A 23,183-nucleotide genomic window follows, 5' to 3' on the forward strand; every position below is an offset into this window, starting at 1 on the left:
TCACTGCACATTAACAGACACAGCACGCATGAGCTCGTGTGCCTTTGATGGTAAAGGAAACAATTTAGGAAGCCCACACTAAATTTCCATCTGATTTTAAAACTCACACTAAATTTTCAACTGATCTTGGGAAGTGTTGACATTAATTTTCTTATTTTTACAAACATACACATTATGAATATAAATATATATTCTTTCCTGTACTTAGAAATGTATTTTAGAAAATGTGGGATTTAACACCAAGGGAAGACCATAAAACCATAATAAAGGCTGGTTTTCAGATGAGGAACCCCTGAGGGCTGGAGATATAATAATTCCTTTCTTACTGATGGTATTTTTCAAACTGGCAGGTCTTTTCAATAGAGTACAAGAAAAAAGAGGGAGAGAAGCTTATTACAAATAGCCTCCCCTCTTATCTCCTCCTAGTCTTCTCAATGACTACTGAACACTGAACAGAGCACTGTGCAAGAATTATACTTTTGTTCAGCATTCAATTCCTAATGTTTCTCTGTATAGTTGATTAATACAAAATACAGATACCTAGCCAAGTGATTCCTGGTGTTTTTCAGTAAAGAATCAAATAGAATTCATCCCTGCCCATCATCATCAAGCTTCTTTTGAACACCTCTAAGCACCCACATTTCCAGACTTCACTGTACCATTCCAAGAAAAAATAACAAATGGCAAATGTAATATGATTTACCACATGGCTTACCAATATTACAGCATTCTGTGTGTCGTGTGTACTATATTAAATCTAATAATGATGGCAAACTTGGTGCATTAAAGAATAAAGTATTTTTCTCCATAACATGTTATGCCCTCGAGGCATAATACCGATAGTAAGTGGAAGATACAGCATCAGTTATATCTGTTCTGTCTGTAGCCAGGTACAGCACATAGCAGCACATGGAAGCACTTTCTGCTTTTAATAGAAACAGTTACTAAGCAGAAAAAGAAACAATACTACTAATTCCAAACTGATTAGCAGAATTTTTAGCCACTAAAAAGTACAAGGAGAAAGAAAAGGGTTTTTTTTTTCTATTTCTAAGGCTTCTGCTTTAAGAACAAGCTGCACCACGTTTTAACATTAAAAGTTTCATCCTCCTCCCTGGTGTAGATAAATGGTTACCAGATGATCCAGAAGTGGCTCTGACAGTGAATCACCAGCCACACACATTTCTGTGATGAAACACTACAGAAATGCACTGGATTTGAAGCAATCCAGCTGATGCTGGCAGAGAAAATCCCCACTTAAACTTTGCACAGGGTATTGCTCTCCAGAGCCCTCACTCCAACATGTCAGGCCTCAGCACATCTCATCTGCAACCTGCTGGCAACACTGCATTGCTGATACCAGAGAGGATGACCTGGACACTTCATAGGAAAGTTCTCAATGCTGCAACAGTATTCATACAGTTTCCCAGAATGATTTTATAGGCAAAGAAAAAAAAAAAACTAAACAGAAAAAAATCAAATAATTTCTAATCAACATTGTCACATCAGTAAAATATTTGAGCACAGAATTTGATTTTAAAAATTTACCTAACATTAGGCTTACCAAAATGTGACTGAACAGAGAAAAAAAATAGAAAAAATAGTACTGTTAAGAATAGGAAGCAAAAGTTGTTAGGACAGTCTTTAAGAAAGAGGTAACTAGTTCCATACTTCACCTCCAGGATCACATTTGTATTTTGGTACAGGCAGCTTGATTTAGTGACAACCTCTTATTGTACTCAGAGCTTTGTTTTAAGAGAAGGTATATGAAACCAGCTACTTGACGCTTACATTCATCAAATAATGTCTAAATTTCAAATTATTTAAATAGATCTGAAATGCCAGTATATTTATTCTGCTCAATCACATTCTGCAACAATGCATTGCAGCGTTATGTGCTCATACAATCCAATGCCAGTTTGTGCCTCTATTTTCTCTTTACATGTTTCTAATAATTACTAAGTTCATTTTTCATTGGTATAAGAGGTAATGATGGTTTACAACATGTGGACACCGCTGTATTTCTCTGATTTGACTCTGGACAACTAAACACTGGACATAAACAACTAAAACATTGTGAAAGTTATGTACTAAGTAGAAAACTTATTTTCTGAGTCTTTCCACACTGCATAAATATTTTTGTTTAATCAGATCTCCTTACTCTCAGGAAAACACAATGGCAAGTGCATTCAAAACAGCATGAATTGAATTTAAACTATAGAACTAACATCTTCAATAGAGTCTATACTCATAACAGTGACTCCCCAAGCAATAGAAAGAAATCAACAACCTTACACTTTGCCATTAAAAGGAGCAATTAGTGCATTATATTATTATGGCTTTGCTCTTCTAATAGCACAGCAATATGGAGGTAATTGCTGTTACAGACTGCACCAAAACTGCATTTATAACTTAAGTGCTCAGGAACGCATAAAACTTAATCTTTCACAGGCACTGCTTTACATTTTCTTTGTGATGGCACATTGTTAATCCATTTGTAACTCCAGAAACAGGGAGAACTGCAAAAATAGATGTGTTCATACTGGAAAAAAGAATTTACAGATATTTAAACTACTTCATTTGCTAATGGCAAAGACCAGAAGTGAAACAATTTACTTTACAAGCAAACAATTTATGAATAAACAATTCATTTTATTACAAAATACAAGCAATATGTTTGATTACAAGTGGAACTAAAGTCAATCTCATGAGATAATTTTGATTTTTTTTTTCCAAAAAGGAGAATGTTTTTAAGCTTTGTTTGAATACCCTAGAAGAAAATTAATACTTCACATGCAATATTGTCTTTCATAAGCAATTGAATTTGCATACTATTTAATCCATAATAATAAACTGAAATCCAGATAGTAACAAAAGAAATATTGTGGAGTATATCATTAGTGTAAACATGGGTTATTGCACTTCTCCCACAGATCCAAACAATGCAGAACTCCAAACACCACTGGGAGAAAGCACAGAAACAGCTCCATGTTCCCAGGATTTCAGGTTTTGGCTTTTATAGATTCCCTGTCAATAATTCTCTGTACATATCAAGGGTATCCAGACACCTTAACAACTTTGTTCCAAATGTGGAAGAAAAGCACAAAGACTGAACACTTTATAAACTCAAACTTAGGCATGCAGAGATGTATTTACTAACTGCACGATTTGGCCAGACACTAAAATAAATATCCTTACTCTTTTAAAAAAGCTTTTATTTAATTGCATTTTTTGGTGGTCTCAGTAGTTAGAATCTGTTTTAAACCCTGATTGGATGTGTCTAATTCATCTATTTTTATCTGCAAATTTTGCATGTGAATACTCATAAAATATAATCCAAATTACTTTTCTAAGACCTGACTGGAACAGAAATGTAGGTTTTAAGCATATGGGGCCCTTGTAAAGAAAAGCCATAACCAACATCATTTAGAAAACTGCAGGTCAACCACAGCATTCAAGACTGTCCCCACTGCCAAGGTTCCTCTTTCAGATTAATGAAGCAATAACAGCACAGTTGGAAAATACCTGACCTCTACAAACATGACCCTATGTGGATCTTTAAGGGGCTTCCAAAGCAACCCAGGGGCAACCTGGTGGTAAAACATCAAAGCAGAATGGAAGTATACCAAGGTCAGATTTCTAAAGCTATTTTTTGTAACGCAGCAGTTTTCTCATCATATACTTACTGCTATATAAGTAAATATATCAAGTAATATTAAATTATGAAAAATATGGCACCATACCAGTTTTTATAATGTCTCCCCATCTCTGTCTCTTCACCTTTAACAAATATGCAGTAGGTATTTCAAATTACTGACCTGAGCTCTTGGCTCACAACACATTTAAATGTCTAAAACTTGTTATAGACTAAGCTCAGAACATAGAAAGCAATGACTGATTCAGAAAAGCAGGGAAAAAGGTAACTGTCCTAAGCTTGGTAAAATGAATTGCTCTCTGGAGATTCTTATCTCTATGCCTGGGCTAGAGGAGTGTGGATTACCAAAGTGCATTAGAAACCAACCTTTCAGAAAGCTAAGCTTGCCTGAGATGAAGCCACACGAACAGTTATTCCCCATTAATATGAAAAACAGTGTTTCCATGGGTAATAAAAAAGCTGAAGCAATCTATCCAGAGGACTATGTCACATATAATAAGAGAGATAATCAAAAGTATTCTCTAGCCCAACTTGAACATAAATAGCATAGGCTCTATCTCCAGGATTCAGCTGGTTTCCAGACAGCATCCATTTTTTACAAGACAAGGTATAACACTCCATCACTTGCAAGGTATCTAGGAAAAGTGATGCTGATAGCATCGTATATTTTTTCTTCCAAGTATTGTTCAAAAATTCATGGTAAAAAGTAAATAAGATTCTGAAATATGCCTATTGAGTAATCATTTAATTCTTCATGAAATATGTCAGGTTTTCTAAAAAATATCTCTTTATCAAATGTGTGCTGTGAGATTCATTTCTAAGTTGGTGAAATGAATATTACAGAAGAATAAGTCTGACTCAAATCAATGTTCATCAATTCCATTTTTTAGGATGAATTAATACATCCAAAGAGTAATTACTACATCTTCTTTTGTACTTCATCAGTCTCATAACACATGGAGAATATGACTTGCAAGAGAATACAAATACCAAATTAAATATTACAATCAACTAGACAAACCAAAATATTGTTCTACTTAAGGAAAAAAAGGTATAAAAATTTTTCTTGAAAGATGATAAAAAACTACTGGTGTGTGAAAGTCAGAAAGTTACATTAATTCTGATCTTAGAACTCACACTACTAATCTGTAAGCACACATTCTACAAATAAATGCAGATCAATAAATAACATGCTCCAAAATGAGGAATGATCTCTGTTTCATTAAAAATTAAATCCACATGTAAACTGAAGTGAGAACAAAATCAATAGAATGCCTATAAGAAGCTATGGAATATGCAGTACAGGGATACAGAAAAAAAATTCAACTGTTTTGCTAAGGCATTATTTGCACACCCATTAAAACTGTCAGGAAATAATGCATTTACGTTCCGTGTACTGAAATTAATCATTATTTTTAGTCATTATTTTATCTTTCTCAAAGCAAAGACATTGCACTGATATCTACAGTGAATGCCATAAAAAGGCATTAACCAGTCCTAAAAGAAGGATCATGTCTCAGCCTCTTCTACCACTGCAGGCAGCTGATAAACACTTGCCAAAAGTAGATCCAGGCAATATCCACAGGCTATTCTCACCAGGAGCATGCATGAGTCCATTTCCCAGGCTGCTCTGACACATTTCCCATTTTTTGGCTCCCAGGACGAGTGACTATGGTTTTTGGCCCCAGTGTGAGCTGGATGATTAAAGTCCAGATATGTGCTACATGTTTATATTAAAGCCCATGCAAAAAATATTGATGTGAACATCAGGAAAGGGAAAAACTATTTACGGTAAGAGCAGCAGTGGCACAAGATAGGAAAAAAGATTATGGACTCATGAAATTCTCTTCTATTTATAGCCCCTGCAATCCAGAAGTGTACAGCTCAAAGGGTTGAAACCACTCACTAGAATGAAAGCTGACACCCACCTAGTCTTGTCTTATCAGTTTTCCTCCAAACTGTATTCTTATCATATATTTACAAACAACAATCTTTTCTGCTCTCAGCCACACTCCTGTGAAATTAAATATACCACATCCTTTTACTACCTCCTAAAGGCTCCTCATGCTTCATTCAGCCTTAATACCACTTGACATGTAGAGCCTTTTTTGAGTGTGTCTTCTTTAAAAGTGTGTTGCCAAAATACTAAAAAAATATCCAGGGCCTTGAGAATGGTATGGATGCTGCTATGCCTTGCCCCACCAACCAAAATCATTACATAAAATGGAACAAAAATCTGTAAAAAATTATAAAGAAGTTGAAGCTGTTCGGAAACAAAACTTTAAAGAATCACATTAGCTGGACTTGAGAAAGCAAAATTGTGGTATTTAAAACTAAAATGAGAAAAAGCCAGTACAATACACACCTATATCATATGCAAGAAAGTCAGCAGAAAAACACTTTGCACCGTTGCTCAGGGAAGTATCATTATGAGTGTTTCCACCAAAAATGAGCATAGCTCCATTGATTAGGACAGCTGAATGAAGGTATCTTGCAAAACCACTCTCTTTCAAAATAGTCCTACAAAACATAAGAACAAATACATACTAAAATGTGAAAAACTGTATATGGGCATCAAGAGAATTTGTACATGAAAGCAACACAAAAAAAGAAAAATAGTAAACTATAGCTATTACTCAGCACAAACAATGACATTTAATCAGATTGCTCCTGGAATTATCCATTTTCTCATGGCACAAAAAAATATGTATTCAAAATATCACACTTTTAGTTAAAATAAAACAGTTTACCAAATAATATAGCTGAAATTAATTTTAACATGTTTACATTCTTCAGAAATGATTACTGATATGGTAAATTTTGCTCAAAACTGAATTAAATAGTATTCATAGTACTCATTTATAGTATTGATACTATGAGGATTCATGATTCATAATATTAATTCTTATTCCTATATATCCTTAGCCATGTTAGTTTTTCGCTCAATAAATCCAGTAAAAATTCTTTAGAAGACTAAAATAGTATTTAGAGCATCCTAAATACAGCAAAAGGAAAAACGTTCTTTTTTCCTAATTAATTGAACATTCAGACCTGGAAAATAAATGGTAGAAAGCATTCTAGGTATGATAAAAACACTTGCACTGCTTCCTAAACTTATTCAGACTGGAAAACTCAAACATAGTGAACTTCAGTACCAAAAAAAAAAACCCAAAAAACTGTCCAGGCAAATTGAGCCTTTGATCTCTCTCTCTATTCACTTTAGCCTCTGTGTGTGTGGTCTGCTTTGTGGTTTGTGCCAATGGCACAGCCCCAACAGTAGCCAAGAGCTATCAATGCCACAGTTTGAAAGTGGCAGATGTGGAGCCAGTAGAAAGAACAGAATACAAACTTGATTCAATCCCAGCAAATAAATCTTACCAAGGAAGAGAGTAACCATTTGTGGGTTTTGCCACATGAATTAGTTAAGCAGACCAGCTGTAGACATGTTTGTGAAGAGCTGATTAGATCACCAGCACAAAATACCTTTTATTTTCTCCTAATAACCTTTAATTCTCTCAGTAATCTAAGTTTACAAGTTTAGACTCTCATTTTCATTTATGTTACTACACACTGCTCAAATCTACAATTAAACTGTTAGTCATTCATTTCCTGTTACAAACTGACTCAACAATATTTTCTTATGATAGAAAATACTGTCTCTCTCAAATCACACTCGTATTTGTTCAGTATTTTTACATCATCATCATGTTTGAGGGAGAGAGTTTAAAGTACATCTCATTTTTCTTACATAATAGCATTAATCAATCAACAAACTTGAAATAGTTTAAGTTATAAAAGATTGCATGTTTAAACAAGTTGAAAGGAAGGCATCAAACCTGAATTCTCATATGATTATTGAAATAAATTCCCCCCAGCCCTGTAAAGTAACATCAAAAGAAATATCAAAGGCTAAATGAAAATAAATGAGTTTTTTTATTGCTTAAAAATGTGACAATTCCTCCAATCCACTTACATACCCACGTGCTTTTGACCCCTTTTCTTTTTCTCCTATTAAGCGACTTACTTTTCTCTTGTGTATTTCTGATTAACATACTTTGAAAACAGAGCACCACATAAGTGTGTTTTTCTAAGCACAAATTGATACAGGATAGTTATGGTACCCTCAGATAAATATGGTATTTGGGTTCAACTCATCAGTTAGCAATGTGGAGAATCAGAATTACATGGAAGTAGAACGAGACATTATTTTGAAGTTATTTTCAACTGGCAATGGAGGAATTCTGCTATGACCTGAAAGAATTATAACATCCTAAGAACATGTTATCTTTGTCCATTTGGACTACAGATACCTTTCTGTCTTTTGCATCTCCAGTTTTCTACAGCCCCTATTGCCTAATTTGCACTAATTGCTATACACCAGGCTCTGCCTTGATGATCCTGCCTCGCAGCTGTCTACAAACAGTTGTGTTGATCACTAAAGGCCTGAAGAGACATACACTGTTCTGGGGGAAACTAAGGACTCGACACAGTGGATACAAAAAAACTCCACAGGTTCTCTTTTTTGGGCTACTTACTTTTCTACTTGTGACCCAACTGTGTTGCCCCACTCCTGCTCCCTACCATAATGTGGAGTTTTTTCTCTACAATATTTGCATATTGTGTGCTGAGTTTCATCCCTCTGAGTAACAGCAACTTTTCCTCAAGATTCAGCAGAACTGGAAGTTTGCTAATTTGGCCATGATTTTCACTATTCATTAGCATCACTAATGAGGGCAATCTAGAGAACTCTCCAACACATATCAACCCCATGCAAATTCTGTGAGTGTCTCAGCACGCTTCCCCCAATCCATTATTTATGCACATATTCGCGTATCTGCAAACATTAGTCCCTGTTAACTATGCCAGTGCCAAGAGCTGCACCACTCTGTAATGGTAACAGAAATACCCAGGAGCCAGCAGGTGCTTCAGGCCATTATCCAAGCCCAGCTCCACGGTGTGCCCCAGCTGCAGCAGCAGGGCAGTAATGCAAAGCAATGCAGGTATTACCAACAACAATTCCCCATTGTGTGTTAGGAATACAGTTCAAACAAGGAATCAAAATATTGCCCATTTGTATTCCAAGAAACATAAAGCTTGTTGAACTGATATTAAGAAATGAAACCTACATGCAACTGAGTTGAACAGGTAATTAGATTTGTGTACCTCAACTTACTGTAGCCTATGAACCTCTGCCAGATCAGCCACAAAAATGGAATGAATGCCAAACAGTGAGGACCAGAAAATAGCACGGACACGGGCATGAGAGAGCCATCAAAATTCCAACTCTTCCTCATGCCACACCTATCCAGTGCCACATTCCTCATCAATGCTAATTGAATGCTAATCATAAGGTGTCACAGATACAGTAAAGATTCAGATTTTATTACTACACATCATTACTCCATCCTCTGAGCCCATTTTCAGTCCCATAGTAAAATTCACTCCGAGTGTAAATCTCACAAAACAAAGACTTCAGTTCTCTACAAGCTGCACAGAATGCTACATTAGTATAGAGTCAACCAAAATATTCTTCAATGTTTTTTATGTGAATAATGAATAAAAATATTCCAGCAATTATTTTATTGTTGAACAGACCATCAAAGGAAAAAAATATCACTTTGTTCCAAAAACAGAATAAGAAGGCATTAAAATTCCAGGAACTTATAAATACATTAAAAGTGAAAAAAAAAAATCTTGTATTAATGTTTTCAAATGCCATGAGTTAATGGTATTAAGAACCTTAGTGAAATCAAATCCATGTTTCCAAAATCTGAGAACAAGTTTTGGGTATTTAAAGTAAAGCCATTAGTACTCTGAACAAATATTAAATTGCAAGAATAAAATGTTCAAAGAAATAGTTCTTGATCTCAAATCATCTCTAATGTAAGAAAAAACTTTCAAGGTCACTTTCCGTACATAACACACAAGTACCCTTCATAAGTTACAATAAACTTGAGGAACAACGAACTGATAGAAACACCAAGAGCATTCATAACTAAGGATTCCTACATAACACCACAGATTTCTCTTTTATTTATGATAGTTCTGTGAAAAATAACCTTCCATAGTTCTTAGGGTTTTCTATTTCTTTAAATAACAACTACTGTAATGTACACCAGCATTACATTCACACCACAAGGAAACAGTTCACATGTGCTATTTGTGCACAGTGGTTGTGTCTGGAAAGGAGAACCTTTTCCTAATTTGTAGAACATACACAAAGTTTCCTCCCTGCCGTCCTTTCAATGAATAGCTCCACCAATCCATTGACTCAAGTCTAGTCCCTCACCACAATTCTTCCATTTTGTTGCACAGAACAAGTTGTCCTGAAATGTGCAAAGGATACAAAGGAACCTGCCTGACTTTGCTAGAACCTGACTCTACATTTCTTTTTTCTTCAGTAACCTATAACTTGGTTTCCTACATTATAAATCCAACTTACCATGTCCGAGTATTAACTTCGTATCTGTAAAGATCATCCACCAATCCATACTTATTGCCAGGCAATGCTTTGTATCCACCATGGACATAAATAGATTTTGTCAGTTCATCATAGACACTGGTATGGCCATATCCACCTTGAACGATTGCTCCTTTTGTTTCTGGTACAAGCCAAGAGTTAGACCCTTGAAGAGACATTAAAAAAAACCCAAAATTTAAAGGTTTATTACTGCTGAATCACAGTACTAGGATTTTTAAGCATATAAAATAATTTCTGATATAATTCTAAATACAGCAACAACTATTGAGATTTGTTTTAAGAAGTAGGTTTATACCAATGTACCAAAATATCTGCAATGAGATAATGTTGTCAGACTATTATCTGCTATTCTTAATCAAGCCACCACATCATTGTTACAGCTGCCAGGCAGTATCTCATCCTCTCCCACATGTGACTTCAGCACTCACATTAAACAAACAAAAAACAACCTCAAAGCTTTTTGAAAATATGAAATTAGGAGTTATGATTAATTCTCGCCAGAGATGGCTGATGAGAATTCAGTGCTGCAGCTCCTTCAGATTCATTAGGAACACCTGTGCTCAGTCATGGGGAACCTGGAGGAGCCTGGCATAGACTGAGCTGCAGTGAGTCATGAGAAGCACATAACATAAGGTAGCTCCAAGTGTGCATGGATACAGGCAAACCCTTTGGGAGTAACTGCAGAAATTATTGAGCTAAAATCCATTTCCAACCACTGTTTCTTAGTTGTTTAACTGCAAATATACCCATTCAGTCGCAGAACACTCACAAAAGAATAATTTGATAGCAGCTCATTAAATTGGCATTTAAATCCACATTTTACATCATATGATTAATAACTGCAAAGAGACACCAAATAAAACCAGCCACAATAGCTGTTATGACTGAAGAAGAGAATGCAACTGGAAAATATTTTACCTTAGCAAAAAACCCCCAGCTCCTAAGTGAGTTCTTGTTGCCTGTAGCCCCAAAATATCTTTTTCCCCCCCTCCATCTTTCCAGATGATGATGTAAGCCACAAAACCAGCAAGCCAGGAGGTATTTTCTGCACAAGGCAGCCTACACAGAAGAGCCTGTTGATGATTGGGAGCGCTACAGATGAGAAACAGAAGTAATTCACTTCCAACTTCTTGGAGATTGTTAGAACAGAGAGTCTGGACAAGGACATTCAAAATGGAGCAGTCTCCCAATTCTTAACCTCAGCTGGCTGCCATTACAAAGTTACTTATCCAAGGCTAGCACACAACACCATACACCTGGTTTCCTCTGAAAGTTAGGTGCAATCCCATTCCAATGAAGAGGCTCATGATTTTCAGTTATTACTTTTGCTATCATACTTTCCTTAAATAGATTCCAGGCACTGCCTCTATAAGTGACATTTTTTTCAGTAACAAGTGCTTATAGCTAGTTATAAATTATAGATTCTGAGGAAGAATTGTGATTATTTTTGTGTGTATGGATGCTGGTATTTGTGTGATACACTATTTATAGCTGACACTGAATATTTACATTATTTATGTGCAGTGTAATGTAAGCAGTATTTTATTTTAATCCCCATGTTGGATATTATCAAGCTATGAAGAAGTGCAATTTGAGCACAAATATCAAATTTGTACTGATAATACTGGATATTGCATACATATTACTTTGATAACTAAAAGATTTACTTGATACAATTTCTGTAAGAGGGCTGGTGAGGAGTCGGCCTGCAGATACACCTTTCTATTACCAACAGTATCTTCATTTATTTATTTAATGATCAGTACTAGAGATTGGCATATGCATTTTTCAGGGAAAAAGAACTATTTCTCCACATAAATTGGCACAAAGCTGTTGATAATATGCATAATAGAATATTTTGCATTTCTACCTGACTGGTTCATGTAGCATTTATGGAGCATTATGGTTTATATAGCAACAGTTGTATGTGATGATCCTGAGGTCTTTTCCAACCTGAATGGTTCTGTGGTTCTGTGGAGCATTTAGAACACTGTCACAGTACTTTACATGACTTGAGCAGAAATATGCAAACCTGTTCCTTCTTCAATTAAAAAAACAAAACAAAACAAAACAAACTATGAATAACCTAAATTCAAGAAGATGTCCAGAAACATCTTTCTGAAATAAAAGCCATTCCGACAAAAATACAATCCTGTCTATATTTAAATACATTACTATGCACATGATCTGACTTCGTGAAGTAACTTATTGAATATTCACCTACCTATTTTTAAACAAAAATTCAATTTTTGTTGAAGGTGTTTACATAACCCTACTCATACTCAGATCCTCCTCTTTCTATCATTATATCATGAGAACACAGCAATACATATATAAGTACTTGATAGACCAAATTAGTCATGTGAAACTGTATTCTCAACAGCTTAAAAAGTCAAATGCAGAAAGAGCTACAAACAAGCCAGAAATAAGGAAATAGGATTTTTTTTTCTTTTTTTCCAGATTTAAATTTCAAGTCTAGTACACAGTGTAAAAATAAAAATTCATTGGTGTGATCTGTCTTTATCATAATACAACTTTCAGACAGATCAGGTAAAAAGAACAAAATGTCCAAGAAGCACCTTGATGTGCCACCTTCATTTTATCACAGCGGCAAACTTGAAAATTTTACAGCCAGGAAGCTTATGCTAACTTTAACAAAAAAGAGGAGGCATGATTACATCATAGGGCCATTTCTTTTTACATTATTTCAAAGAAATACTTTTAATCAAAAGCAATCTATAACCTACTTCTAAAGTCATAAAAAAATCACTCTAAAATACAGTGATATTATGTTAATCCAAAGAAATCTCTGTCTTATAAAAGAAATCAAATCAAATCACAGAAGACTTCTTCAGAAGTTTCTTAATATATAAGGAGCCTTTATAAACCTCAGCTAAAACAAAACACAATTATTGCATTCACCTTGAGACTCACACTGAGATTCTTAGAAGGTTTATGAGGTATTGCTAACCTAAAGGGAAATAAATTTCCCTGGGGAGTAGCCCAAAAAAGCTTTATGGTTCAAGTTAGCAAAATCATTCACATAATTCCCATATCAGGATTTACTGGTTCCTCAGAAGTCATAAGTCTGGGTGCAGCAAGAAAGGACAACAGGAAGCTCTTTTCTTCCTGCAGTAACCACCACACCTTTGGAGTGCAAATAAATTCACATGCCTTTGCATGGCAAAAATCTGCTTGCAAACCCTGTCCAATTATTCCAGAATTTCTTTTACTCTGATAGAAATTACTTTCTACCTTAATCTGACAATGCCAGAGACATTCTGAGATCAGGTACACCTTTGATTGACGTGTTTTATTAACAAGAACTACATACCTACATGAAAAACGATTTCCACAATTATTTAAAACTTCTTCCAGTGTTTCTTAACCTAGACCCCATGGAAATCATGATCACTGCAACTAAAGAAGGCTTAGCACCAGAATTAATTGTACCAAGTTCATTAAAGAACTGGATAAACTGCCTCTATGTCTCTTTCTTTCAGTAGGCATGTGAAAAATAGCCTAAAGGCCATTACTGATAACATGTAGAAACAATAATGCAGTACAATTTGAAATGTTAAAGTGATATGCTTTTAAAGCAACAAGAGAGAAGAAACTGGGTTCTTATTTTTCTTTCTATAATATCAGAAACCCTTATCTGTATGAAATTTCCTTTCCTATTCAGGTGAGTTCACAGGAATACTTCTCACTACCCATGTCTTTTAAGTTTGGATCCTGAACTGCTGAAGTCCTCCCAAAAAATAGTCATTCTTAATTCAAACCACCAGCTGGAATTTTATGGTTAAAAATGTGTTCCTACAGCTGCAAAACCGTAGATAAATGCCACAGCCAACACAGAATTCAGGAAAATTTACCACAAAATTCATTTAACTTAGATGGGAGGGAAAGGAGGGAGGTGCAGTGAGGTGAAATGAAACGTGACAATTCTCTGTGGCAGCAATGGTTCAGGTTCACCGTGTTCTGCAAAGCACTGTGAGCCCCAATAATCAATCCTTCACCAGATGTCAATGGGTTTCCACAGTAATACCCTATACTGTTACAAGGTTCCTTTGTATCTGAAGCAAGTGAAGCACATTTTCTCTAATAAACTAAATTTCTTACTAGAATAGGACAAAAATATACTCTCAAAAAGGAGACATTAAAACTTGAGAATAATTGACATATAACTGACAGAGAACTGCTTTCTCTTACTCCAAGCTTATCACCATGGTAAGAAAGTTTGAGGGTTTTTTCTCCCTTAACTTAACTACACTGTTTTATTAATCCTCCACAAATATAGCTGTAACATTAAAAAAAAAAAAAAATTAAAACAGGAACAAGCTGTCCATTTCAACCATAAGGCCATCAATAAAATCAGCCAGGCAGAAAATTTGACACTGCAAATCATGTTCCCTTCTTCCTTATTAAACTAACAACAATAATAGGTGAGAATAAAACTAGTACTTCTACTCCATATTAAATTAGCAGCATGTGAAGAAGGAAATAATTTAAAGTTTCAACAGAAGAAGCAAATAATTTGAAGTTTTCCAACAGACATTACAGTGAATGAGCATGCAGAAAGCTAGAACATTGTTTCCTTCAGAGAAAAAAATCATCTCTGATAGGTCAAAAAAACTTTCTAAAAGTAAGGTTTTTTTAAAAAAAGACCTTTTAATGCTTAACAAATCTTAGAATACTGTTGTGAAACATCATTCTAAGACCAGAGTTTTATAGCAGCTTTTATGCAGTTAAATTGGAATTTTTCAGTGTGAATAAAGCACATTATGGTACTATTCCTCTTACTGCCATTCACTTTTATCCTTTTTCAACACTGTTATATAATTTTGACACTGCCATCAGAGATAAAGCCAGAGAGCATAAGAAGCATCTGAGTTTTGAAGGGATTTCCCCAACCTATAAATATGTTTAAATAGTGTTTATATAAATATGCATACACAAAAAAAAAAAGTTAAATGAAACAATTAAAAACAATTATTATCCTTTAGCATATAGGTATTACTTTGAAATTTTGTATTATGCAGTTCATGAGGGGAAATCCAGATATACATGGTAGGTTATTTACAGAAAATTAGGGTCCATTTTCAATTATTACCTCTAACAGCAGCATGTATATCTTTAAGAGAGAACCCTATATATAATGATTAAGTTCATGAGTTACTACATTTAAAAACAATACAACAGAATGAAAATAATACATCAACACTAAAGAACCTTTAAAATAACTAAATTATTGTTGGTTTTGATCTTCTACTGTGCGATAAAAACAGCAAGTCTGTGTTAAAAAACTATATTTCATCACAATTACCACAGTGAGGAATCTCTGAGTTCGATTTTTATCCCCTTTAGGGTACCACAACCACATACAAAAATGGAAGAAGTCATGGTACTCCAAATACACGTGAAATGCTATTACTTGACAAGAAATCTTATGTACATAAGTTGAAGGAAAAAAGATGAGGCTTTAATTATTTTGGAAAACACACATTTTTCTTCCTGCAAAAAGAAAACTCACTTTTTTTTCACTTCAAAAAGAAGCAGCACTTTTTCTATCAGTACGTGATCAATTTTGATTTGATTTGAAAGTGACTTACTGATGTAGTATTCTTGCACAATGCTTGTGTAACCATATATGGAAGAATATCCAAAAATTACAATCATAACCACATCTCTGCTGTCCAGCTCTACTATGTGTGCTGAATGACCTTCCACAGCATACTGCTGTCCATGGACAAGGACTGCAGGAATTCTGGCACTCCATGTTTGGCTGGGTATGTTGAAAACCCACAGCTCATCAGTGACATTGCCATAACTCGTTTCAATTTTGCCTCCATACATGTAGATGTCTTCCTGTAAAAATGGGAAAGGAAAGAGGAGAAAGCAAATAATGGATTACAGAAAGATAACATCTGAACTGCATACTCCTCTGCCGAGCAATATTTCATAACTGAGCAATCTGACTTAAATCTTCACATTTAATCTTACATTAACCACTCAATATCAGACACTAATCCCAGACAATGATACTTAAACTAAACCAACAATGATAAGGAGTCTATTTCTCTGAAAAATAAACCTAGCCATGAAAATGACACCAAAATGAATCTCAAAGAGATTATTTCTACCAGAAAACCTTTAATTACATGGCTCTTCTAATCCATACTGCAGCATTCTATTTTAAAAAAAGCTAAACAGAAAGGATATTATATTGTTTTCTTAAGGAACAGTTCACAGAATTAAAATGTGATTTTCCACACACTCAGTCTATGGAGATTTCGTTCAGCACGTGCACAAGAGAGAACATTCTCTCCTTCTAGCAAAGTAATTTAAGTTTTGAGAAAATCCAATCACCAGAACCCAAAGAAAAAGGTTGGAAGGTGCCTTTAAGATCATTTTCTTCCACCCCCACCACATCTTCCATTATCCCAGGTTGTCCACCCTCACCTTGGACACCACTTCCAGGGATGGGGCAGCCACAGTTTCTCTGGGCAACTTGTGCCAGGGCCCCACCACCCTCACACTGAAGAACTTCTTACCAGAACCTAAGTCAAACCTTCCCTCACACAGTTTGAAGTGATCTCCCCTTGTCCTACCACTCCAGGTCCTTGTAAAACATCACCCTCCAGTTCTCTTGTAGCCCCTTTAGGTACAGGAAGGTGCTATAAGGTGTCACCAGAGTCACCAGAGCCTTCTCTTCTCCAGGCTGAACAACCCCAACTCCTCCAGCCTGTCCTCTGGAGAGGTGCTTCAGACACCTGGTCACCTTGGTGGCCCCTCCTCAGGATTGGCTCCAACAGTGCTTCCTATGCTGGGCATCCCAGAGCTGGACACAAGGCTCCATGAGAGCAGAGCAGAGGGGCAGAATCACCTCCCTCAACCTGCTGGTCGTGCTGCTTTTGATGGATGTGGCTGGCTCCTCTTGAGTACATTTACTAAAATCAAGTCCCATAGGGGAGTACTTTGAGTTCTTTTTAAGCAATGCAAAACAGATATTCCAGCCATCACAAACCACACACCTCAAGCAGCAGGGCCATCTGTTCTGGTAAGTAATGAGTGATTTACTTAAATATTGACTGAAAGCAAATTCTACTGAATTTCGTTTCATCTGGATTTGCAAGCCAAGGTACGCAAAGTCACAGAACAAATTCCAGATTGTTGGCTTCACAGACTTGCTCAGAGACAGCTTATATTGGATGGAAAAAACTTCCTCTGGTTCTGAGATTGATACTCAGTGTTTTCTAGGACATAACCAATCCACACTATCTGCATCCCATTTGCATGCTGTACAGTTGGGAATTATATTCTGCAATGTAATATTCTGGAGCTTACCCTAAACACAGCCTTACCAGGTTTAAATAAAAAATAAATTTAAAAAAAAAAGTTGCAAGTTTAGCACATTTGGCAAAGTTAGACTTGGCATGAAATACTCAGAAAAAGAGGCTGGAAGATAAGGAAACTACCAAAGAAGTTTTTGCATCAATCATACAGATATTTCAGACACTGTACAAGGAGTTGATGGATTTGTAAACGCAGATATGTAGATTTCAGGTTATTATCATACTACATATCAAGAAAGATGAACTCTTGACTCTTTATGAATGGGCAAGCATGGCAAATATAGGTGATCAGTAGAATAATAAGTATTTTCAGTATAGCTAAACAAAGACTTTAGAGGGTTATGCAGCTGTCCCATACACCTGCGGCTGATGGTGAGGAACCGAGTCCAGAACAGTAAGACTCCTCATCACCCAGAGAGATTGGTCAGCAAATGCCTGACCAAACTGTCTGATGCACTTCAACAGTACACTCGGAATTTCTGCAAAATTTGCAGCTGTTTTTTTCATTTGAGGGAGGTGAACATTTCTCGATTTCGAATTTAAAACTTTCCTATGCAGGGATCCTCTGTGCTACTGTTGGTGTTTGAACAAAAGATGTTCACAGAAGGAATTTGTAGTAGGATTAGAGAGATATGTATCTGAACCCATTCTTTTCCTAGGAGATAAAACATTTCAAAGAGTTTGGTAAAGACCCACAAAAACTGAAGATGGATGTGTACTGATCCAAAGAAGTGGTTTGATCAAATATTGTTGAAAGGATTCTATATGGCTCATTCCTTACAATATCATACAGATCTCCAAAGTCAAATCAGCATCACTAAAATTGTGAACTTATCTTCAAATGCTGGTAACTATGGTATAAAAAGAAAGCTAATTAGGGAGCTGCAGGGGCTGTACAAAAGTATTTGGAAAAAAAAAATTATTTCTGACACTGAGAAAAGACACTTTAAAAAAAGATTTTAAAAAAGGTGACCTAAAGAGCTGCATGAACTTTGAAATGATTTCTCAGACAGCTGACAACAGCAGTGTCTGCCTCACAGTTCTGCTTAAATGATTCAAAGTTCAGATAAAAGAACACTTCTGTGAGGAGGAATCTTTTAGGTGACACAGCAGATCCTGTATACAAGAATATTCACAGAGAAAAAGACAAGAAGGTCATGACAACTGCTTTATCAGCCACAAAACCAGATTTAACTAAGCTTTGCTAAGGGCTATTTTTGAGATTAAGAAGCTCCTAGAGCTGGTGAAAAACGCTTTAAAAGTAAGTGGTGATTAGCTGAACATGGAGAAATACAAGCTAGGAGACCAGCCAGTGGAAGAAATATACAATACAAATTAAAAAATGATACATGCATACCTATACAGGGCAAAACCCAACATCCCAAGCACATGAAGACAGACATTTATTTGGAAAATCTTAACAGGAATGGATTGTAGGAATGATGCCAGTGCAAATGGTCCCATGCAGCAGAAAAATTGTGACAAAAAAGGAGGAATCCCTTTATAAACTTTATACCACCTTTATAAATCACTTATATACTAAATATAAATTAAGGTATATGCTGAAGGTGAGGCTTTCTGGAAGACACAGTATATAAGATACAGAGTTTAAAATATGCCAGTACACAAACACTGCTGACATTTACCTGAATTAAGCATAGTAGATATTTGTTTATAAAATAGTAAACCAAATAATATTTTTTTAAAAGGCAATAAAAACATAAAATTGAGAGTCTTTGTGAAATTAGTGCCAAAAAAGGGTGAAGAATCTGGCCCAAATTAGATCTTAAAAATTGTCCTCAGTCTAGAGGAGAGAGGACAAGAATCAGATTTTTCCATGGAAGAGAAAACAAAACAGGTAGATAAGCACCAAGAAGACACAAGGCCTCCAACACATTCGCATTTTAAAGTTATGGTACCACGCATCAAAACCAACACCTTCAATTACAGTGTGAGATAGAAAAGTTGAACAGTTACTCAATAAATTAATCTTGTAATATATATATTATATATATTACATCACATGAGTAACATTCTCTAAGAAGTTACAGGAACCTTGAAAAACCTTGTAGTTTTTAAAGCAAAATGTCATATAACTATTACTTGATGCAAATTTGAGTTTAGAAAAGTACACTGTTTATTAAACTTCAGAGTTCCTGCTCAGTAGGGAATTCAAGAAAAAATGAGAAATTTCTTCCTGTAAACAGAGCAGGTCGACAGCTCTCTCAATCATGACTTTCCCACCTACAGATCACATCAGTTGGTTTCTTGGCAGGTGTTCAGGTCCAAGCCAACAAAACAGCCCTGTTTACTTCAATGGAACCAAACCTTTCCAATAAATGTTTCCATTTTCTCAAATCGCATTTTTTCCCTGAAAAAACTACTTCAGTGGAAAATTTTGATAAACTATAATGATAAAAAAAGATAACAAAGAGTATATGATCTGTAAATATTTGAGTGTGCGTACTGGAGAGAGAGGATGACAGCAGGAGGCAGGAATTATAAGACCAAAGCCAGGATATGAATATAATTGTTACATCACATTTCTCAAAACAAGAAAAATTCATTTGATCTAGGATTTCTCTTATAGAGTAATGAACGACATGCACATTTTTGACTGGACAAAACAAGACCAAGAGAATAACTCAAATATAGGAGAAAAAGTAAACTATCACAATTTCAATGTTGGAAGAATGAATACAACTTACAGCCATAAAATTCCTCTTAATTTCTTCATCTTATTGATACCATTATCATCTTTGGAGATGATGTTTGTTAAACCACCACATAATTCAAATAAAATTAAATTTCTGATGGGAGAGATTAAAAAAGAGGGAACCAGACTCTTCCCAGGGTAATCCAGCAAATAAACCAGACATGATGTGCATGATTTGGATTACAAGAAATTCAATTTAAATATAAGAATAAACATTTCTCTTTTCTCATTGTGAATGGTGAAGACTGGAAGAGGTTGCTCAAAGATCCTTGATAGAGGAGCATTCTACAGCGAGAAAAAAATGAAACAGTTTAAGGAGGATATTTTAAAAGATCACCAAAAGACCAGGAGTACTCACTTGTCCCTTAAATCCCAATCAATAGACTGTACACCAGAGCAGAGTAACACTTGTACACACCTCACATTGAATTCTGAACAAACAGCCAAAATAATTTGTTCCACTGACCTTGGACATGTTCTCTTCTCTAGACCTTATCTCAGTGTTAATATTGATTTTATATTTCATATAAATGCAGTAATTCAAGACCGCTAAAACTTATCATATTTTTATTCCTATGACTTCACAATTTTTCTTTTTCCTAAAGGAACAATACTTAGCTGCTCAGGCTGTACCTTGGAATGACAAACTCTTATGCAAATCCTGCCTGCATTCCAAAAGAATCTTATCTGGTAGATACCACTAAAAAAAGTGTAAAAGAAAAATGCAACAAAGGGGTAATTTATAATCCACTTCCAATGAATCGGAAGGAAGTTAATCACATTAAAATAACCACATAATTTTCATTTGGTATTTCTTAACTATATCATGGCTACACAGAAAAGTTTCTTTCTCAGAAATTAGTTTTCTGCCTTAATTCTTACATAATTCTAAACTGTTCCAGAAGAATTGGCCATAGAAATGTTACTCACAAACCACATGAACAGTCATTCTCTATTTTCTTGAAACAAGATCAATCTTTTTTTCTCCCCTCGACTGTATCCATGCCTTGGTATTGAAATTAACTTTATGTAAGCTAACAGAACTCTAACATTTATTAGGGTTTTTTTTTCCTCTGTACTTCTAGCTGAAATTTCTAAAAGTTTAGTCAAATCAGTATGTCATTAAATAAATTCTCAATTTCTTTTTTCCCAAGCAAAATACAAGTCTCACAAAAAGTAATCTCCACCACAAGCTCATCCACCACAAAATTGTTTTTTGCATTCAGCATGTACCACCTGGTTTAGCAGTGTCTATATATCCCCTCTTCCTTTCCACAAACTCTTATCTCCTTTAATATGGTTAACAGATCAAGAACATTTTATGTGTTATATCAAAATTAAAAATTAGTCACATTTCTACTTGATCCACTAATCCTCCACTAATCCTCCCATTAGACCAGGTCTGACAGACTGAAAGCAGTCTTGACTTAACTCTTCCTCCTGAAGCCTGATTTATTAATTCTTAGTTTGTTGTGGGACTATATCCTCTCTGAATAAGTTACAGGAGAAGAACATTGTAACTTATGTTCCCAACAGGACCAAATTCAAGGTCAAGACAATACTGCACCACATTGTATGTCAGGAAGTCAGCCTAACCAAGAGTGCTGGCACTATTTCTTCATTATCTGCAGCTTTCCAGTGGTTGCTACTTTAGTTAAAGGCATTAATTTAGCTGACCTTACTTAGACTTCATTTTCAAACTAACTGGAATATAAGGAATGAAAAATATGACACTTCTACATAAAGAACCAATCTCTTGACGAGTTAGGGCCATTTCATGGAAGGGAATAGGCTTTTCTCAAGACTACATGCAAAAAGTGTAGGGCAGCTTATCTCACCTACTTCTCACACTTTTGAGATCTGCAAATCAGAATAACAGAGAAAGTTGTGCATAAGATGTAATTCAAAGTCACAGAACAATAAAACTACAGAAAATGCTGGTACAACCAACAAATAGCTACTTAATAGAATAGTTAGAAAACACTTTTATATTTCCAGTGCTATTCAAATTATACTACAATAGCCCACAAAAACAGGCATTAAAAGAATAACAATAAACTAACTGGCAAAAGATTTTATCTTGTTTCATAATAAAGTAGGAAAAGTTTTTACTCTTTTTTGTTTTGTTAACACTAGTTTTTGATGAGACCAATGAAAATACCAGAAGATATAGACAGACTCAACATCAATACCAATTAATTTGTAAAAAGAATCAAAACAATTACCCTTTCCCAATAAAGTTTTAAAAGAGGAAGTAACATTCATAAAACTCAAATGAGTTAAATTAAATTTGACTATATATAAAACGGTCTGTGTACTTCATGGTTACTGCTACATCAGCTTGCCTGCTCCATCTCTATCACCAGTCTCAAAGGAAACAACCCTCAGAGCCCAGCCACCCTTCCACTGTCTTGGGACCAGCACCAGTTTAATTATCAGGCCAAATTCAACCAATTTTGGTGATACTACCAAAAACTAACTAAGTCCCAGCAGAGACCATATATACACCTTGCAGGCAACTCTCTTTCTCCTTAATTCCAGGGATCTAGTATTTTGGAATTGACTCTAACTCCCTACCTAGTCTTGTTTATCAAAGCTATATGTACCTACTCTAAAAACCTCACAAGTCATTTTTTCCAGTCTCTTTATAAGCCTCTTTGTTATATAAATTATTTCAAAGTACATTGATATTTTCAGTTATCAAGGTGCCAGAAACTCCATACAATTTCTGAGACACAGTAGAACCACTTGCTAACAGCACCTTTCCAGTAACCAGCCTGAACACTATTTAACATTTTAGTCGGTCTAAAAGCAAGAGCTCTTTTATGCTCTCTCTAAAAATGTGTTAAAAGTCTTGAGGATTTGTTATAACTATACATCAGTGGGAGTCCTCAGATCTTTTTTTCTTCAGAATAAAGAAGAGCAGTACTTCAGTTTTTACCAAAGAAGCTTTCTGAGGGAAATGGGCACAGTAACTCA

At 35.3% G+C, this 23,183-nt stretch overlaps 1 protein-coding gene across 3 annotated transcripts in view; it reads right to left on the reverse strand.

Annotated features, from left to right (window-relative positions):
• Nucleotides 1-23,183, reverse strand: part of ATRNL1 (attractin like 1) — a 435,468-nt gene that overhangs the window by 352,201 nt on the left and 60,084 nt on the right. For all 3 annotated transcript variants that reach the window (XM_033066085.2, XM_033066084.2, XM_033066086.2), the window contains exons 8-10: nucleotides 15,746-16,001; nucleotides 10,095-10,278; nucleotides 6,018-6,172 (exon numbers count right to left, since the gene is read on the reverse strand). In XM_033066085.2, the coding sequence (XP_032921976.1) occupies nucleotides 6,018-6,172; nucleotides 10,095-10,278; nucleotides 15,746-16,001 (595 nt within the window). The remainder of the gene's footprint in view (nucleotides 1-6,017; nucleotides 6,173-10,094; nucleotides 10,279-15,745; nucleotides 16,002-23,183) is intronic.

This window comes from Catharus ustulatus, chromosome 8 (assembly GCF_009819885.2).
Source record: "Catharus ustulatus isolate bCatUst1 chromosome 8, bCatUst1.pri.v2, whole genome shotgun sequence".
In the NCBI taxonomy this organism is placed as follows: domain Eukaryota; kingdom Metazoa; phylum Chordata; class Aves; order Passeriformes; family Turdidae; genus Catharus; species Catharus ustulatus.